Here is a 14204-nt window from a genome sequence, read left to right as displayed (position 1 = left end):
GAGGAGCAGCTTAAAGAACTAGGCATGTTTAGCCTGCAGAAGAGAAGGCTGAGAGGAGATAGCCATGTACAGATGCATGAAGGGAAGTCATAGGGAGGAGGGAGCAAGCTTGTTTTCTGCTGCCCTGCAGACTAGGATGCGGAACAGTGGCTTCAGACTACAGAAAAGGAGATTTCCCCTGAACATCAGGAAGAATTTCCTGACTGTGAGAGCTGTTCGGCAGTGGAACTCTCTCCCCCGGACTGTGGTGGAGGCTCCTTCTTTGGAGGCTTTTAAGCAGAGGCTGGATGGCCATCTGTTGGGGGTGCTTTGAATGCGATTTCCTGCTTCTTAGCAGAGGGTTGGACTGGATGGCCCATGAGGTCTCTTCCAACTCTACTATTCTATGATTCTATGATTCAAGATGTTAAATAGATATTCGCCAGCTGGGAAGAAGACATTTCCGGCGATGGAGAGGATCTGGAAGGGAACCACAACTTCTGGTGGGAGGTTCCTCTTATTTTACTACCTTTTTTCCATCCTCTCTTTCTTCCTCTTCAATCTTCCCTTACTGCTATCTCCTATCTTTTGTTCCCCTACTTTTTACGTACAGTTAAAATCACAAATAAAATAATTTTAAAAAGAAAAGAAATCAACTGTGGGAGCAATAATTAGAAAATGGAAGAGATACAAGACCACTGATAATCTCCCTCGATCTGGGGCTCCATGCAAGATTTCACCCCGTGGGATCAAAATGATCACAAGAACGGTGAGCAAAAATCCCAGAACCATGTGGGGGAACCTAGTGAATGACCTGCAGAGAGCTGGGACTAACGTAATAAAGGCTACCATCAGTAACACACTATGCTGCCAGGGACTCAGATCCTGCAGTGCCAGACTTGTCCCCCTGCTTAAGCCAGTACATGTCCGGGGTGACTGAAGTTTGCTAGAGAGCATTTGAATGATCCATAAGAGTATTGGGAGAATGTCATATGGTCATATGAAACCAAAGTAGAGCTGTTTGGTAGAAACACAATTCGTCGTGTTTGGAGGAGAAAGAATGCTGAGTTGCATCCAAAGATCACCATACCTACTGTGAAGCATGGGGGTGGCAACATCATGCTTTGGGGCTGTTTCTCTGCAAAGGGACCAGGGTGACTGATCCATATACATGACAGACTGAATGGGGCCATGTATTGTGAGATTTTGAGTGCAAACCTCCTTCCATCAGCAAGGGCCCTGAAGATGAAATGTGGCTGGGTCTTTCAGCATGACAATGATCCCAAGCACACTGCCAGGGCAATGGAGGAGTGGCTTCGTAAGAAGCATTTCAAGGTCCTGGAGTGGCCTAGCCAGTCTCCAGATCTCAACCCTATAGAAAACCTTTGGAGGGAGTTGAAAGTCTGTGTTGCCCAGAGATAGCCCCAAAACATCACTGCTCTTGAGGAGATCTGCATGGTGGAATGGGCCAACATACCAACAACAGTATGTGCCAACCTTGTGAGGACTTACAGAAAACATTTGACCTCTGTCATTGCCAATAAAGGATATATAACAAAGTATTGAGATGAACTTTTGTTATGGACCAAATACATATTTTCCACCATAATTTGCAAATAAATTCGTGAAAAATCAGACAATGTGATTTTCTGGATATGTTTTCTCATGTTGTCTCTCATAGTTGAGGTCTACGTATGATGTCAATTACAGGCCTCTCTCATCTTTTTAAGTGGAAGAACTTATACAATTGGTATCTGACTAAATACTTTTTCCCTACTTTATATAAACCTGTGCAAAGTTATGTGAGTGTGTGTTAAGAGTGAAGCTAAACCTGACTGTTCCTCTCAGCCAATCAAGGTTGAGGGAGGGGGAGGAATTGTTCTTGTAGTCTTTTTTAAAAAAACAAACATTGTTTTAAAAAACTTTGAAAATTTCCAAAAATCAGTGGATGAGTGAAACATTATGAAACTTGATAGGCAAAGAGTGATAAATATGTTCTACCATTGTAGCAAGTTTCACCCCAATAGCTTTAAAATGAGGGAGAAAGGAGCCTCTGAAGTTTCCCCAATAGTAACGGAAGAGCATGACTGATTTAAAACTACATTTCCCAGATATTCCCATTCTTCTCTCCTCTTAATATTCCCCACCCCCTTTTGTCCTCACTCTTTCCTTATTAATAACATTGACCATCTTGACCAAACTTGGATGTTTTCATCTCTGAATTCTTGGAAGGTATGAGACATTTAGAGAGAGGGGGGAGAGAGAGGTTTGAGAGTTGGACTAGAATTGTGGCTTGATTCCCCACTCAGCCATGGAAACCCACTGGGCGATCTTGGGCAAGTCACACACACTCAGCCCCAGGAAAACCAATCAAAAAGAAAATAACACTTTCAAACCAGGAACAGATTTCCTTATTCAGAGGCTGATGGCCATCTGTCAGGAGTGGTTTGATGGTGTGCTATGATTTCTGTTCCTGGCTGATAAATGTCATTTCCTAATTGTTTCTGTCATAAAAACATGGCAAAACTTTATTACACTGACAAAACTTTGTCTTTGCGCAAGGGACATCGTCCTATAAATAGCACATTATGGTTTGTTGAGTCTCCACTAATTTAACAAAGTTTCAGCCACAAAAACAAAGTTTCTGAAGTAGAACAATGACTTTCAAAGTAAAGATAACCCAATGAAATAGGAAATAACACTTTCAAACCAGGAACAGATTTTTGTTATTATTAAAAATGTTTTTTAAATAAAAACTTTGAAAATTCACCAAAAATCTGATGATAAGTCAAACCTTATGAAATTTGTTGAGCTAGCAGTGGTAAATGTGTTCTGGCACTGTAGCAAGTTTCATAATGATAGCTCAAAAAGTGAGGGAGAGAGAAGCCCCTCAGTTTTCCCCATTGACAGTCATGTTTTCCTTCATGCGCGTCCGCCATTAATGAGGTACAGTAGAGTCTCACTTATCCAAGCTAAACGGACCGGCAAAAGCTTGGATAAGCGAATATCTTGGATAATACGGAGGGATTAAGGAAAAGCCTATTAAACATCAAATTAGGTTATGATTTTACAAATTAAGCACCAAAACATCATGTTATACAACAAATTTGACAGAAAAAGTAGTTCAATACACAGTAATGTTATGTTGTAATTACTGTATCTACAAATTTAGCACCAAAATATCACGATATATTGAAAACATTGACTACAAAAATGGCTTGGATAATCCAGAAGCTTGGATAAGCGAGGCTTGGATAAGTGAGACTCTGTTGTACATAGAAATATTCAGAAGTTTCGGAAAGTTTTGAACTTTTTGCCTTCAAAATTCAGAAATAACTTTAGAAATGAAGCGCCAACGCCCCACACTTTCAAAGAGTTTAGAACCATTTTTTTCCTGGATCGCACATACCTAAGTAGATACCTTAATGATCAGATGTTTTATACTTAACCATATAAAAGGTTGCTGATGATGTCTGATAAATTTGGCTGTCATAAGTAATATCTAAGAGTTGTCTTAAAAACGAGTCTGTTTTCATATCCATAGTTTTGTTAAGATAAAACCTTTAATTTACTCTGTTACAGTGCTGGCCATGAAAAGTTACTTTCACTATTTCAAGAGATCATATTTGCTAGTGGTTAGATCTACCTTATTATGTGAATCATAGCAACAGATCAAATGAAGTTGAGTGCATCTCATGGAATGAAATGTGTTTCCTAAAACTGGAAAAAATTATATGGTGCATATACATATGTTGCATATTGAAACATCCCTTTTCTGAACATTTTTTATATTTTTATTTATGGTTTTAGAGTTACATTAAAAGTGGGGGAACAATTATAACTGATAGGAAAGGAAGCGGGGAAAAAGAAAACAATAAGATGAAAAAGAAAAGCAATGGGGGAAAAGGACGATGAAAAAAGAGGGGAAAAAAGAAAAAAATTGTTACTACTTCCAGATCTTTGGTGTTGCGGGTCAAATTGTCTTCGCGTCTTTCCATTTTCAGCATTGGATTTTTTGCCTGTCCATCCGTGGATTGTTTTAGAACCATTATCAATAAAGTTATATTTTCTCTTTTGCCAAAAAGAGTCTCAGTTTATTCCAATCTGTCCTTTGCCCTTGTGAGCTATTCTGTGCCAATATTTGTCAGAGTTTTATATTATTTGGGTCATTTCTTAAGTGAAAATGAATAAGTGTTTGCAGGAATCATGTCCCATCTGTGTTTAACCAGCAGCAATTAAGACACCTGCTTTAGATTGAGGGCTATTAATAGAGTCTGAGTAAGTCTTGTGTTAGTGTTGTATGCAGTGGTGTTGTAGCAGTGTTGTGTGCAGTGTTGTAGTGTGTGCTGTAGTGTGTGCTGTGATGGTGGCAAAGATGGTATTGCTGCTGAAGAGCTACTGAAGTGGAACCGAAGAGAGGTTTGAAGACGGAGAGTCCAGAAACCACAGAGGTTAAAGCTTGAAGATAAGAAAGCTTTGTGTTTGCTGCTGATAAAAGCAAAGGACTGTGTTTTGTATGTTTTGTTTATATAAATCTTTCTTTACCAAAGGACAGTTTTGTTTTGGAGTTTTTCTCCTTGGACGAGGCTGCAACTTCCGCAGAAGGGGTTGAATGTTTGGAACCCCAATTTGATAGCTGCGACAATATTTGTGTCAGTAAATCTATATTCCTGATGTCTAGGATTCCCAGAATCCATTTTTCGGTAGAGGGAATTTCTTGGGTTTTCCACAGTTGAGCTAAACATATCCTTACGGCAGTTGCTAAATAAACAAACAGCTTATTTGTATTTTGGTCCATTTGAAAATCAGTGATTCCTAAAAGAAAATACTCTGGTTTGAAATCAGGTTTTTTTGGTAAAATTTTCACCATCTTCCTATGGACTTCATGCCAGAACTTTTTTTTACTTTTTTACAGTTCCACCACATGTGTATAAAATTGCCCTTGTGTCTCCCACATTTCAAACATCTCCCATTATTTTTTCACTTATTGAATTTGGCTAATCTTTCTGGTGTTAGGTACCATCTGTAAAACATTTTGTATCTATTTTCCTTCAGTTCAGCTGAGTATGTAAATTTTAGTTTCTTTGTCCATATTTCTTCCCATTCTTCCATGCTTATCGCGTGTCCTACATCCCTAGCCCATTTTGTCATCACCTCTTTTATCTCTTCGTCTTCTGTCTCCCATACCAATAATTGTTGATATAGTATTTTTATTAGTTTTGTTTCTATCTTTAGGATTTCATCCCAATATGTGTCCTTTTTTTCAAATCCTATCTTCTTATCCTCAGTGAAACTCTCCTTTAGTTGCCAATAGTTCAACCATGTCATTGTTGGGTCGATTAGTTTGGTTTCTTCACGTGCTTTTAACCTTCTTGGTTGTCTATTTTTTTGTATTTGTCTGTAGGTCAACCATTTTTCCCTTGGGATTTCTCTCATGTGATCTGCCTCCATTGAGGAGAACCATAACAGTACCTTTGTGTGGAATCTGTTCTTGTATTTTTCCCAAGTTCCTATAAGGACTGTCCTTATGAAATGGTTTTTGAAGTTCTCTCTACTACTTTTCCCTCTCCATAGGTAGCTGTGTCAACCTTTTCTCAGGTCTTGCCCCTCCAAAGCCAGTATTTTCCTTTTTTTCTAGCGTAGCCCAGTCTTTTATCCAACTCGAGGCCACTGCGTCATAATATAACTGCAGGTCAGGGAGGCCTAGACCTCGTCTTCTAATGTCATATTTGAAACTTATTCTTGCTTTTTTGTTCTGTCATATAAACTTTGTTATTTCTTTGTGCCAGTTTGCTATTGTTACCTTAGATCTTAATTTTGATAGGTTCTGGAATAAGAATAGTACTTCTGGCAAGATATTCATTTTAACTACTGCAATTTTCCCCAATAATTATCCCTTTTCTGAACATTGTTGCAGATTTATATTCTAATCTGAAACTATTGCACACTCTTGCTTCCTTTCTGTCTTAATGACTTATTTCAAAGTTCTTTATTGTTTTCTTAAAAAACAGCAAGTGGATTTGATTTCTGAGAAATTAATAAATTGAATAATTTTTAACACCACTTGAACCCATCTCATGACTAGTTATTGATAATTGTTCTGAAACAACTATTTAAGTCTATGTTCTTTTGGACAGGTATACACATTAACTATCTGAATTGACATTGAATCTCCACAGTGTCCTGTTTCAAGATTAGTAATATGATTTCTTGAAAGCATTAACTTTTAATATGTTCCTTATCTTTAATGTATCACTTTGAGTTGTAAGTGTTGGTGGGTAGCAGTTAATAATATACATCAAGTAGCATTAATAGAATGCTTATGATTAGAGAATTGCCTAATGATGTTATGTAATGTTAGAAGGAACTGTGAAATAGATGAGAGAGCTCTGAACTTCAAGTTATTGCCTCCCAAGTAATTAGCTTCTTTCTTCCATGGCTATTACAGAAGTATTGTTTGAAATTTTACAATAGCATTTATTTAACATATTATAGAACAATTATGGCAGTGTTAAAGAAAAGTAAAAGTCAAACATTCCCAATATTAGTTTTAAATATGCTGAATTATATCATATTTTGCAAAATTAGAAAATATTATCCAAGGCTAAAAGCAGAATGTTTGCAATGTGATAATGTCACTTCTTGACATTATAAACTCTTAGATAGTGAATCACTGAATTTACCAAATGCTAATCCAATTTTTGTTTTTCATTATTAATTCTTGGGAAGTTCACATAAATTGCCTCTTTGGCTTTCACTTTATCTGTTTGTTAAGGAGAAGTAAAGAATATTATAGACTTTGTAGGAGAAGAGGTGGATGATGAGGAAATAATGTGTAATGGACCTTGAACTGGTATATAGTAGTTGAGTGTGTTTGACACAATACTCATTTGCTTGCTTGCTATTGTTTTGTTGTTGTCATTCATTCTATGTAGAACATTTTGTTTTTGAAATAAGTTGATGGTAATTTAAAGCATGACACCATGGGGATGTAATTTGTTCTGTACTACTGACAGGTGTCCCACTCCTACACATTGCACCTTTCATTTTTCTGTACCTTCGATCTATTTCAGACATCTCATGAACTTCATATCACTCATTCACCATCTTTCCAAATCCCTTCAGCCAGTTAAAATGGTTCAAAGTGTAGTGTCATACGGGTATTGTTCTGGCAGCAATAGCAGAGTTATCAATTTGTGAGAAGCTTTTTGGTAAATATTTGTGAGGATTATTGTATTTTTCTTGGTGATTGTGAAAAAGTGTTCAGAATTTCTAACAGATGAAACAAATTCCCATACGCCCACCAAAAAGTTGTCATAACAAATGGGAATGTCTATTTATTACTTATTTATTGAATTTATACCCCACCATTTTCCCACATCAGAACATCCGGGCATTTCCTGGGCAACGTCCTCGCAGATGGCCAATTCTCTCACACCAGAAGTGACTTGCAGTTTCTCAAATCGCTCCTGACACAGAAAAAAAAAAAACATTTTCCTGGGAAATTTTATTTTAATTATTAAAAAGCATTAATGCTCATGAGTTTAAATGGTTGGAACTATTTGTTATGGGACTTTTTTAAATGTGGAAAATAGTCAAAGAAAATTTGTCCACACTGAATAATGAAGTATTAATGCTGACAAAACCAAGGATATAACTTACTCAATGCTACATCTAGGCTAGACTTTTAAAAAAAGGATCATTCTAGATAAGATATTGGGAATCCACAACTATTTCTGTCAATTCTGAAATGTATTAAAATAACTAAGGAGTAGATCATGGTCAAGGGAGGAACTAGTTTAGTGGTAAGATGGGAATATCTAGTTTGTAGCTAAGATTGTAGTTTTTCACATCCTAGAGACAGAAATTTTCCAGGGCTGTTGCTATGTTGAGATTGCTGTTCTCTATTTTTTTAAAACACACATAATCAAAGCTGTTGAAAGTGACTTATATACCCTTTAGGCCAGTGTTTGCCACTTTCTTAATTAAAATTATGGTGCTGAAAGTTTAGTTTTAGAGTGTGAAGGAGTGCATATTACCAACCTATGTTTCTGTATGAGTCACTGTTCTTGAGTATGCCTCTTGATACGGAGAAGACAAGCCAAAAGCAATGACTCATGAAGAGATGCAAAGGGAGTTATTCCAATGGGTAGAGAGAGACAGCTTTATTAAATACAATAGTAGTTCCAAAATGGTCTAAATGTTTATTTAGCTTTTCATCATTTTAGTTGAGCATTCTTTTATGTGCACACTCCTAAAGACCTTACTGCAATTGAAGTTGCTGTCAGAACCAGTATGTCAGCTGTTCCTTCTGCAGTGAGAGAGAGAAAGAGAGGGGAAAACTTCTTAAAATAAGTTGTTCTGATAGAACTAATTGCTCAAATTATATTGTTAGTTTCATGATCAACTACACCAGGCATGGGCAAACTTTTGAAAGGGGGGCATATGTTGGGTGGGCAGGGTGGGCTTGGGGGGGGCGTGGTTTGTACATGTGTGGGGGAGCTTTGTGCAGCTGCATGTGACTGGGAGGTTGGGGCCAGGGCTTTGACACACGGCTGGGTGGTGGGGCCTGCTGGCCTGTGTTTCCCCATACCTAAACTACACCATAGTTAAATTGTTCAATGAAACATCAATGAGATGCTGTCATGGAGTAATTGTTGAATATATGCCTAAGGAACCAAGACATTTGTAATTAAACTTAGCTGTTCTGATACTGATTATGTTTTTTTCCCCCTTCGATTCTTCTTGTAGGCAACAAATACAGCCTCTTCTAGGACAGTTTAGTCAATTAGAAGCCTTGTTAACTTCTGCTGGTGTCCAGCCAGGGAATCTAGATGGTGTTCTTTTGGATGCTGGTTGCTCTTCCATGCAACTTGATACCCCAGAAAGAGGGTTTTCCCTACGAAAAGATGGCCCTTTGGACATGAGGATGGATGGTGACAGGTATGTATTCATAAAACATTTCTTCCTTCAATAGAAAAGCTATATCTCATTTTGATTTGATATCTGTTTAGATTTCCAATACATACTTTTGTCTATACATCATAGATATCATATTTATTTCATTTGGCAAAATAATCGCTGGATGGTATCAAAGTACATCTTCAGTAAACAACATGGAACTAAACCAGATTAGTATGCAAAATATACACTGGAGTATAATCCATTAGGTAATAAGTATCTTGCTCATCCTTCCAAGTTAGACCAGTGATGAAACATGTTCTAGAAACTGTAATGAACTTCTCCTAAGTTGGTGCTTTGAAGTATTAATCTGTTTTTAAAACAGTTCTGCTAGTTGTATGTTACTGTCTATGTGACAAAAACATTTGGTTTATCTCTTTTGATGCACATTGAAATGTTTCTTTATGCCCTTATATTGACATTGTGTGTTTGTGTGTTTCAATACATAGAGGTATGTTAAAACAACTGCACTGGCTACCAGTTTGTTTCCGGGAGCAAATCAAGGTGCTGGCTTTAGCCTATAAATCCCTAAACGGTTTGGGCCCAGCCTACTTAGTTGATTTTATCTCCTCCCATGAACCCACATGAGCCCTGAGGTCTTTGGGAGAGGCCCTACCCTTGGTCCCACCACTGTCTCAAGTGCAACTGGTAGGAACAAGAGAGGGGGCCTTTTCGGTAGTTGCCCCGCAGCTCTGGAACTCCCTTCCTAAAGAAGTTAGAATGGCTCCCTCCTTGCTATCATTCAGGAATCAAGTTAAAACTTTCCTATGGAAACAGTCCTTCCCTAAAGGTGAAGAGTAGTATTGCAAATGCCAGATTTATGTGCACAGTGTATGAATTGTAGTGGACCTCCAGCAATGGACTTGACAACGGCCTAAAGGAATGGACATTAGTTGGGGTTTTTAATATATTGAATGTTTAAATTGTGTTTTTGCTAGTTTTGTACTATGTGTGCCACGAGTTTTAAATTTTTATCAGATATGTTTTGGTTTGATGATTTTTTAATGCTATGCAATGTTTTGTTTACACGTTGTTTGCCACTTTTAAGTCCCGATTTGGGAGAAAACCAGGATAGAAATAAATAAATAATCGTACATGGTCAGTGCAAAAGTAATGAAAATGATTTTTTTTGTACAGTGCAGAAGGGCCAAAAAAAGATATGAGAGTTGACACAGATGGAGGGGGGAAGCAAGGCATACACTTTTACCTTCCTCAGTTGGATTCGTGCCTTTTGTAACTGTTGGTATGTTGTTGTTGTTTATTCGTTCAATCACTTCCAACTCTTCGTGACCTCATGGACCAGCCCCCGCTAGAGCTCCCTGTCAGCCGTCGCCACCCCCAACTCCTTCAAGGTCAAGCCAGTCACTTCAAGGATACCATCCATCCACCTTGCCCTTAGTCGGCCCCTCTTCCTTTTTCCTCCCATTTTCCCCAGCATCATTGTCTTCTCCAAGCTTTCCTGTCATGTCATTATGTGGCCAAAATACTTAATCTTTGCCTGTAATATCCTTCCCTCCAGTGAGCGGTTAGGCATTATTTCCTGGAGGATGGACTGGTTGGATCTTCTTGCGATCCAAGGCACTCAGAATTTTCCTCCAACACCACAGTTCAAAAGCATGTATCTTCCTTCGCTCAGCCTTCCTTTGGTCCAGCTCTCGCATCCATAGGTTACTACAGGGAATACCATTGCTTTAACTATGCAGACTCTTCACTGTTTTATCGAGGTTGGTCATTACTCTCCTCTCAAGAAGTAAACGTCTTCTAGTTTCCTGTCTGCAGTCTGCGTCTGCAGTAAACTTCACGCCTAGAAATACAAAGTCCTTCACTGCCTCCACGTTTTCTCTATTTGCCAGTCAGTCTTGTTGTCATAATCTTGGTTTTCTTGATGTTTAACGGCAACCCAGCTTTTGCACTTTTTTTCTTTCCTCTTGGTTATAAGGTTCCTCCGCTCCTCCTCATTTTCAGCCATCAAAGTAGTATCATCTGCATATCTAAGGTTGTTGGTATGTTAGGAAAGCACATGGTAGCTTTTGTCACAAATGAAAATGCAGAGGAGTGTTGAGCAGTGTCTTTCAGTTTCATGAACTGATACAATGTAGCTCATCATCCAGAGGTTATTCTGGACAGCCCTGACAGCCCTGACTTGGCTCCATGCAATTTCTTTCTCCAAGCTCAAAACCCATCTCAAAGAATAGCATTTTAGGACAGTTGAAAGTTGCGACAAGGTCTTTGAACAACATCTCAAGTGATAACTTTATTCACTGCTATGAAGAGGGGGAGCAACACTGGAATTGCTATATTCGATTCCAAGGAGCCTATTCCGAAGGGGATAAATTGTAATTGCACGTAAGATCAATTTTAAAAACTTATTACTTCTGGGACAGACAACAAGATCTTTGCAAGCATATGGAACAATAAATAGTGAATGATACATTGTTATAAATCCAAGATCTTTAAAAGCCTTTCATCACATATCCCAGGACAACCTTTTTAGGTTGAGAAGTCAGTTCTTCCCCATGGGTACCATTATTGCCTGTTACAGAAATTTGGTGATGTGGTTCAATTGGAAGGCAAAAAGCTTTTAAAACATGTATTAGTTACAGCAATCTCAAATAATCCTAATACACTAATTGGTAATGGCACTGAAGTAGCGCATCTAATGCCTGTGGGTACAGTCCTAGCAGAAATTCTGTCTCTCATTATGTTATGTTCTTCTGAAGAGACCTATTGAGTAATAAGTTAACAAGTAAATACAGTAGAGTCTCACTTATCCAACATAAACGGGCTGGCAGAATGTTGGATAAGCGAATATGTTGGATAATAAGGAGGGGTTAAGGAAAAGCCTATTAAACATCAAATTAGGTTATGATTTTACAAATTAAGCACCAAAACATCACGTTAGACAACAAATTTGACAGAAAAAGTAGTTCAATACGGAGTAATGCTATGTAGTAATTACTGTATTTACGAATTTAGCACCAAAATATCACGATGTATTGAAAATATTGACTACAAAAATGCGTTGGATAATCCAGAATGTTGGATAAGCGAATGTTGGATAAGTGAGACTCTACTGTAGTAGCAAATTTGCCAATTCAGGAAATAACATGCATTAGACAAGTTAAAAAAAATGTCACTTGATACACTAGATAATAGAGGTATTGTTTTAAAGAGAATCAAACAAAATGTCTTGAAAAAAACAAACAATGTAAGATATGCGTTTGATACAGTGGCCTCCTATTCAGCAACTTTTGGTGTTTGAAGATTGTTTCCTTGATGCTTTTATGAACACTGCTGGATTGCACAATTAATGTATAAGCACAACATGTTTTCCATGGTGTTACTTTTCTGGAAAAATAGCATCTAGGAAATTGGGATGACTTCATTACCTCTCTTCAGTTTCCCTGTTGAAATATTCTTGTGTATTCAATTTGAGTGATGTTTATATATGGCATCCTTGCCTGCAAGGAGCACTGAAGACATTGAGTCAGAAGCGATCAGCACATAAAAGTCTAGAGATTATTTGAAAAAGGAAAATGAAAGAAATGTTAATTATTGCTTATATTTTGGATCTAATCTGCAAATTTCTGCAATCAGTCTCTTAAACTAAACAATATTTTGGAACTGTGAGACCTTTAAATAATCATTTAATATTTATTATTTATTTACTTCATTTTTATCCCACGTTTTTTCCAATATAGCAACTCAATGCAGCTAACAAATATCTTCTTCATAGAAGATCATTTTTCACAACATCAGATGGGATGAAAAAGATCACAGAGATTAATGTTCTCTTTTTTGATCAGGAGCAAGACTAAGCAATGTGATGACTTAGAAAAACATCTGCTTGTAAAATGAGTTCATGTCCTGGCATTATATGAGCAAAGACAGTCTCAGCAATATTTTGCCTTTTGTTAAAGCATGTTTTTTTTTTAAATCAACTTCATGATGTTAAAGTTTATTGTAGAAAAGTGTCTCAATTATTTTTGGGTTGCTAATTAATGTTGAAAGGTTGAGGTAAAGGAAGACTATCCTTGTATGAATTAATCAGAGGGTGATTTACAAGATAGAAGCTATTTTTTGCTTTAAAATAATTTCTCCTTTTCCTTGTAAAATCTCAGAAACCCTCATAAGCCGTGTGTGTTTGATTTTATGTCTCAGTGCTGTGAAGCTTCACCCCTTGTCAATGAAGGGTGACGTCAGTGGACTAATTGGCTGTTCTTGTGCGTAGGTATCCTGACATGCCCACTGCTGCTGATGTTGTGAACGCTTTAGATCAACAGGCACTTGCGTCCATCCTGAGAACGTATGGGGAGGAGAGGCACGCCAAGAAAATAGCTTTAGCAATTGTTCAGGCACGCAGCGTCTACCCCATCACCCGAACTCAGCAGCTTGCCAGCATTGTTGCAGGTACCCTCATTAATTCTGAGCAGTGTCTGAGGGAGAAAAAATATTAATCCACAAAGTCCCAGAGGGATCTATTTGTACTTGAAATCATGCAGAATCTAATCCTGTCTATCCTATTCTGATGTCAGCTATTTTTCCATGTGCTCTATATTTTTATACTGTTGGATGCTGATTAGTTTAATAATAGACTTCACATGGAAACATTAATAATTTTGCCTACCAAGGTGAGATGTGGGACAAGCAAAGGCAGAACAGATATTTTATCATTATTGTCTAAAAGTTCTCAACATTCAACAATGATACTGTTTCTATCATAATTTTAATATACTAATTTTGTTCTAAGGCAAGATGCCATTATTGGCCAAAGATCTGGTTTCTCTATTAAAAGAGTAAAATTTAATAGAACATTTCAGTGTCAAGTAATAACAAGAGGTGAGTAAAATGGCTTATTGCAATGTTGTTGCAGTTCATCAAAGATCTAGTCCCCAAATGAGTCTGATCTGACCTATAAAGCAAACTCAGTATGATTTGTCAGCAGTTAATGATGATCTGCAAACATCTGAAAAAAAATTGTTAAATTTCAAAGGGACCATACTATCACTTTTACTCCATTTAACCAAGAACAGCAAGATATGTGGAACAGAAAAGAATGTCAGGAATAAAGAGGGTTCCAATCTGGTGAATGATTTGTCTCTTGGCTTTGTGTCTTCCCTTCACATCATATGATCTTCTTCAGTGAAGCTGGAAGTTATGCCATCAGTGTAGGTCTTCCATGACTTTTATTGAAGATGTTATAATCAGATGGCTAAAGCCTTTTATAATTTTTTTCTCCATATCTCTGAGATTGAGCATGAGGA

General features: G+C 37.5%; 1 protein-coding gene across 6 annotated transcripts in view; it reads left to right on the top strand.

The window, feature by feature from the left end:
• Positions 1 to 14204, top strand: part of mettl15 (methyltransferase 15, mitochondrial 12S rRNA N4-cytidine) — a 206200-nt gene that overhangs the window by 124521 nt on the left and 67475 nt on the right. For all 6 annotated transcript variants that reach the window (XM_062967772.1, XM_062967771.1, XM_008118087.3 and 3 more), the window contains exons 4-5: positions 8731 to 8922; positions 13172 to 13350. In XM_062967772.1, coding sequence (XP_062823842.1) covers positions 8731 to 8922; positions 13172 to 13350 — 371 coding nt within the window. The remainder of the gene's footprint in view (positions 1 to 8730; positions 8923 to 13171; positions 13351 to 14204) is intronic.

This window comes from Anolis carolinensis, chromosome 1 (assembly GCF_035594765.1).
Source record: "Anolis carolinensis isolate JA03-04 chromosome 1, rAnoCar3.1.pri, whole genome shotgun sequence".
NCBI lineage: Eukaryota > Metazoa > Chordata > Lepidosauria > Squamata > Dactyloidae > Anolis > Anolis carolinensis.
The sequence above is the reverse complement of the archived record's forward strand: the minus strand, read 5'-3'. Positions and strand labels throughout refer to the sequence as shown.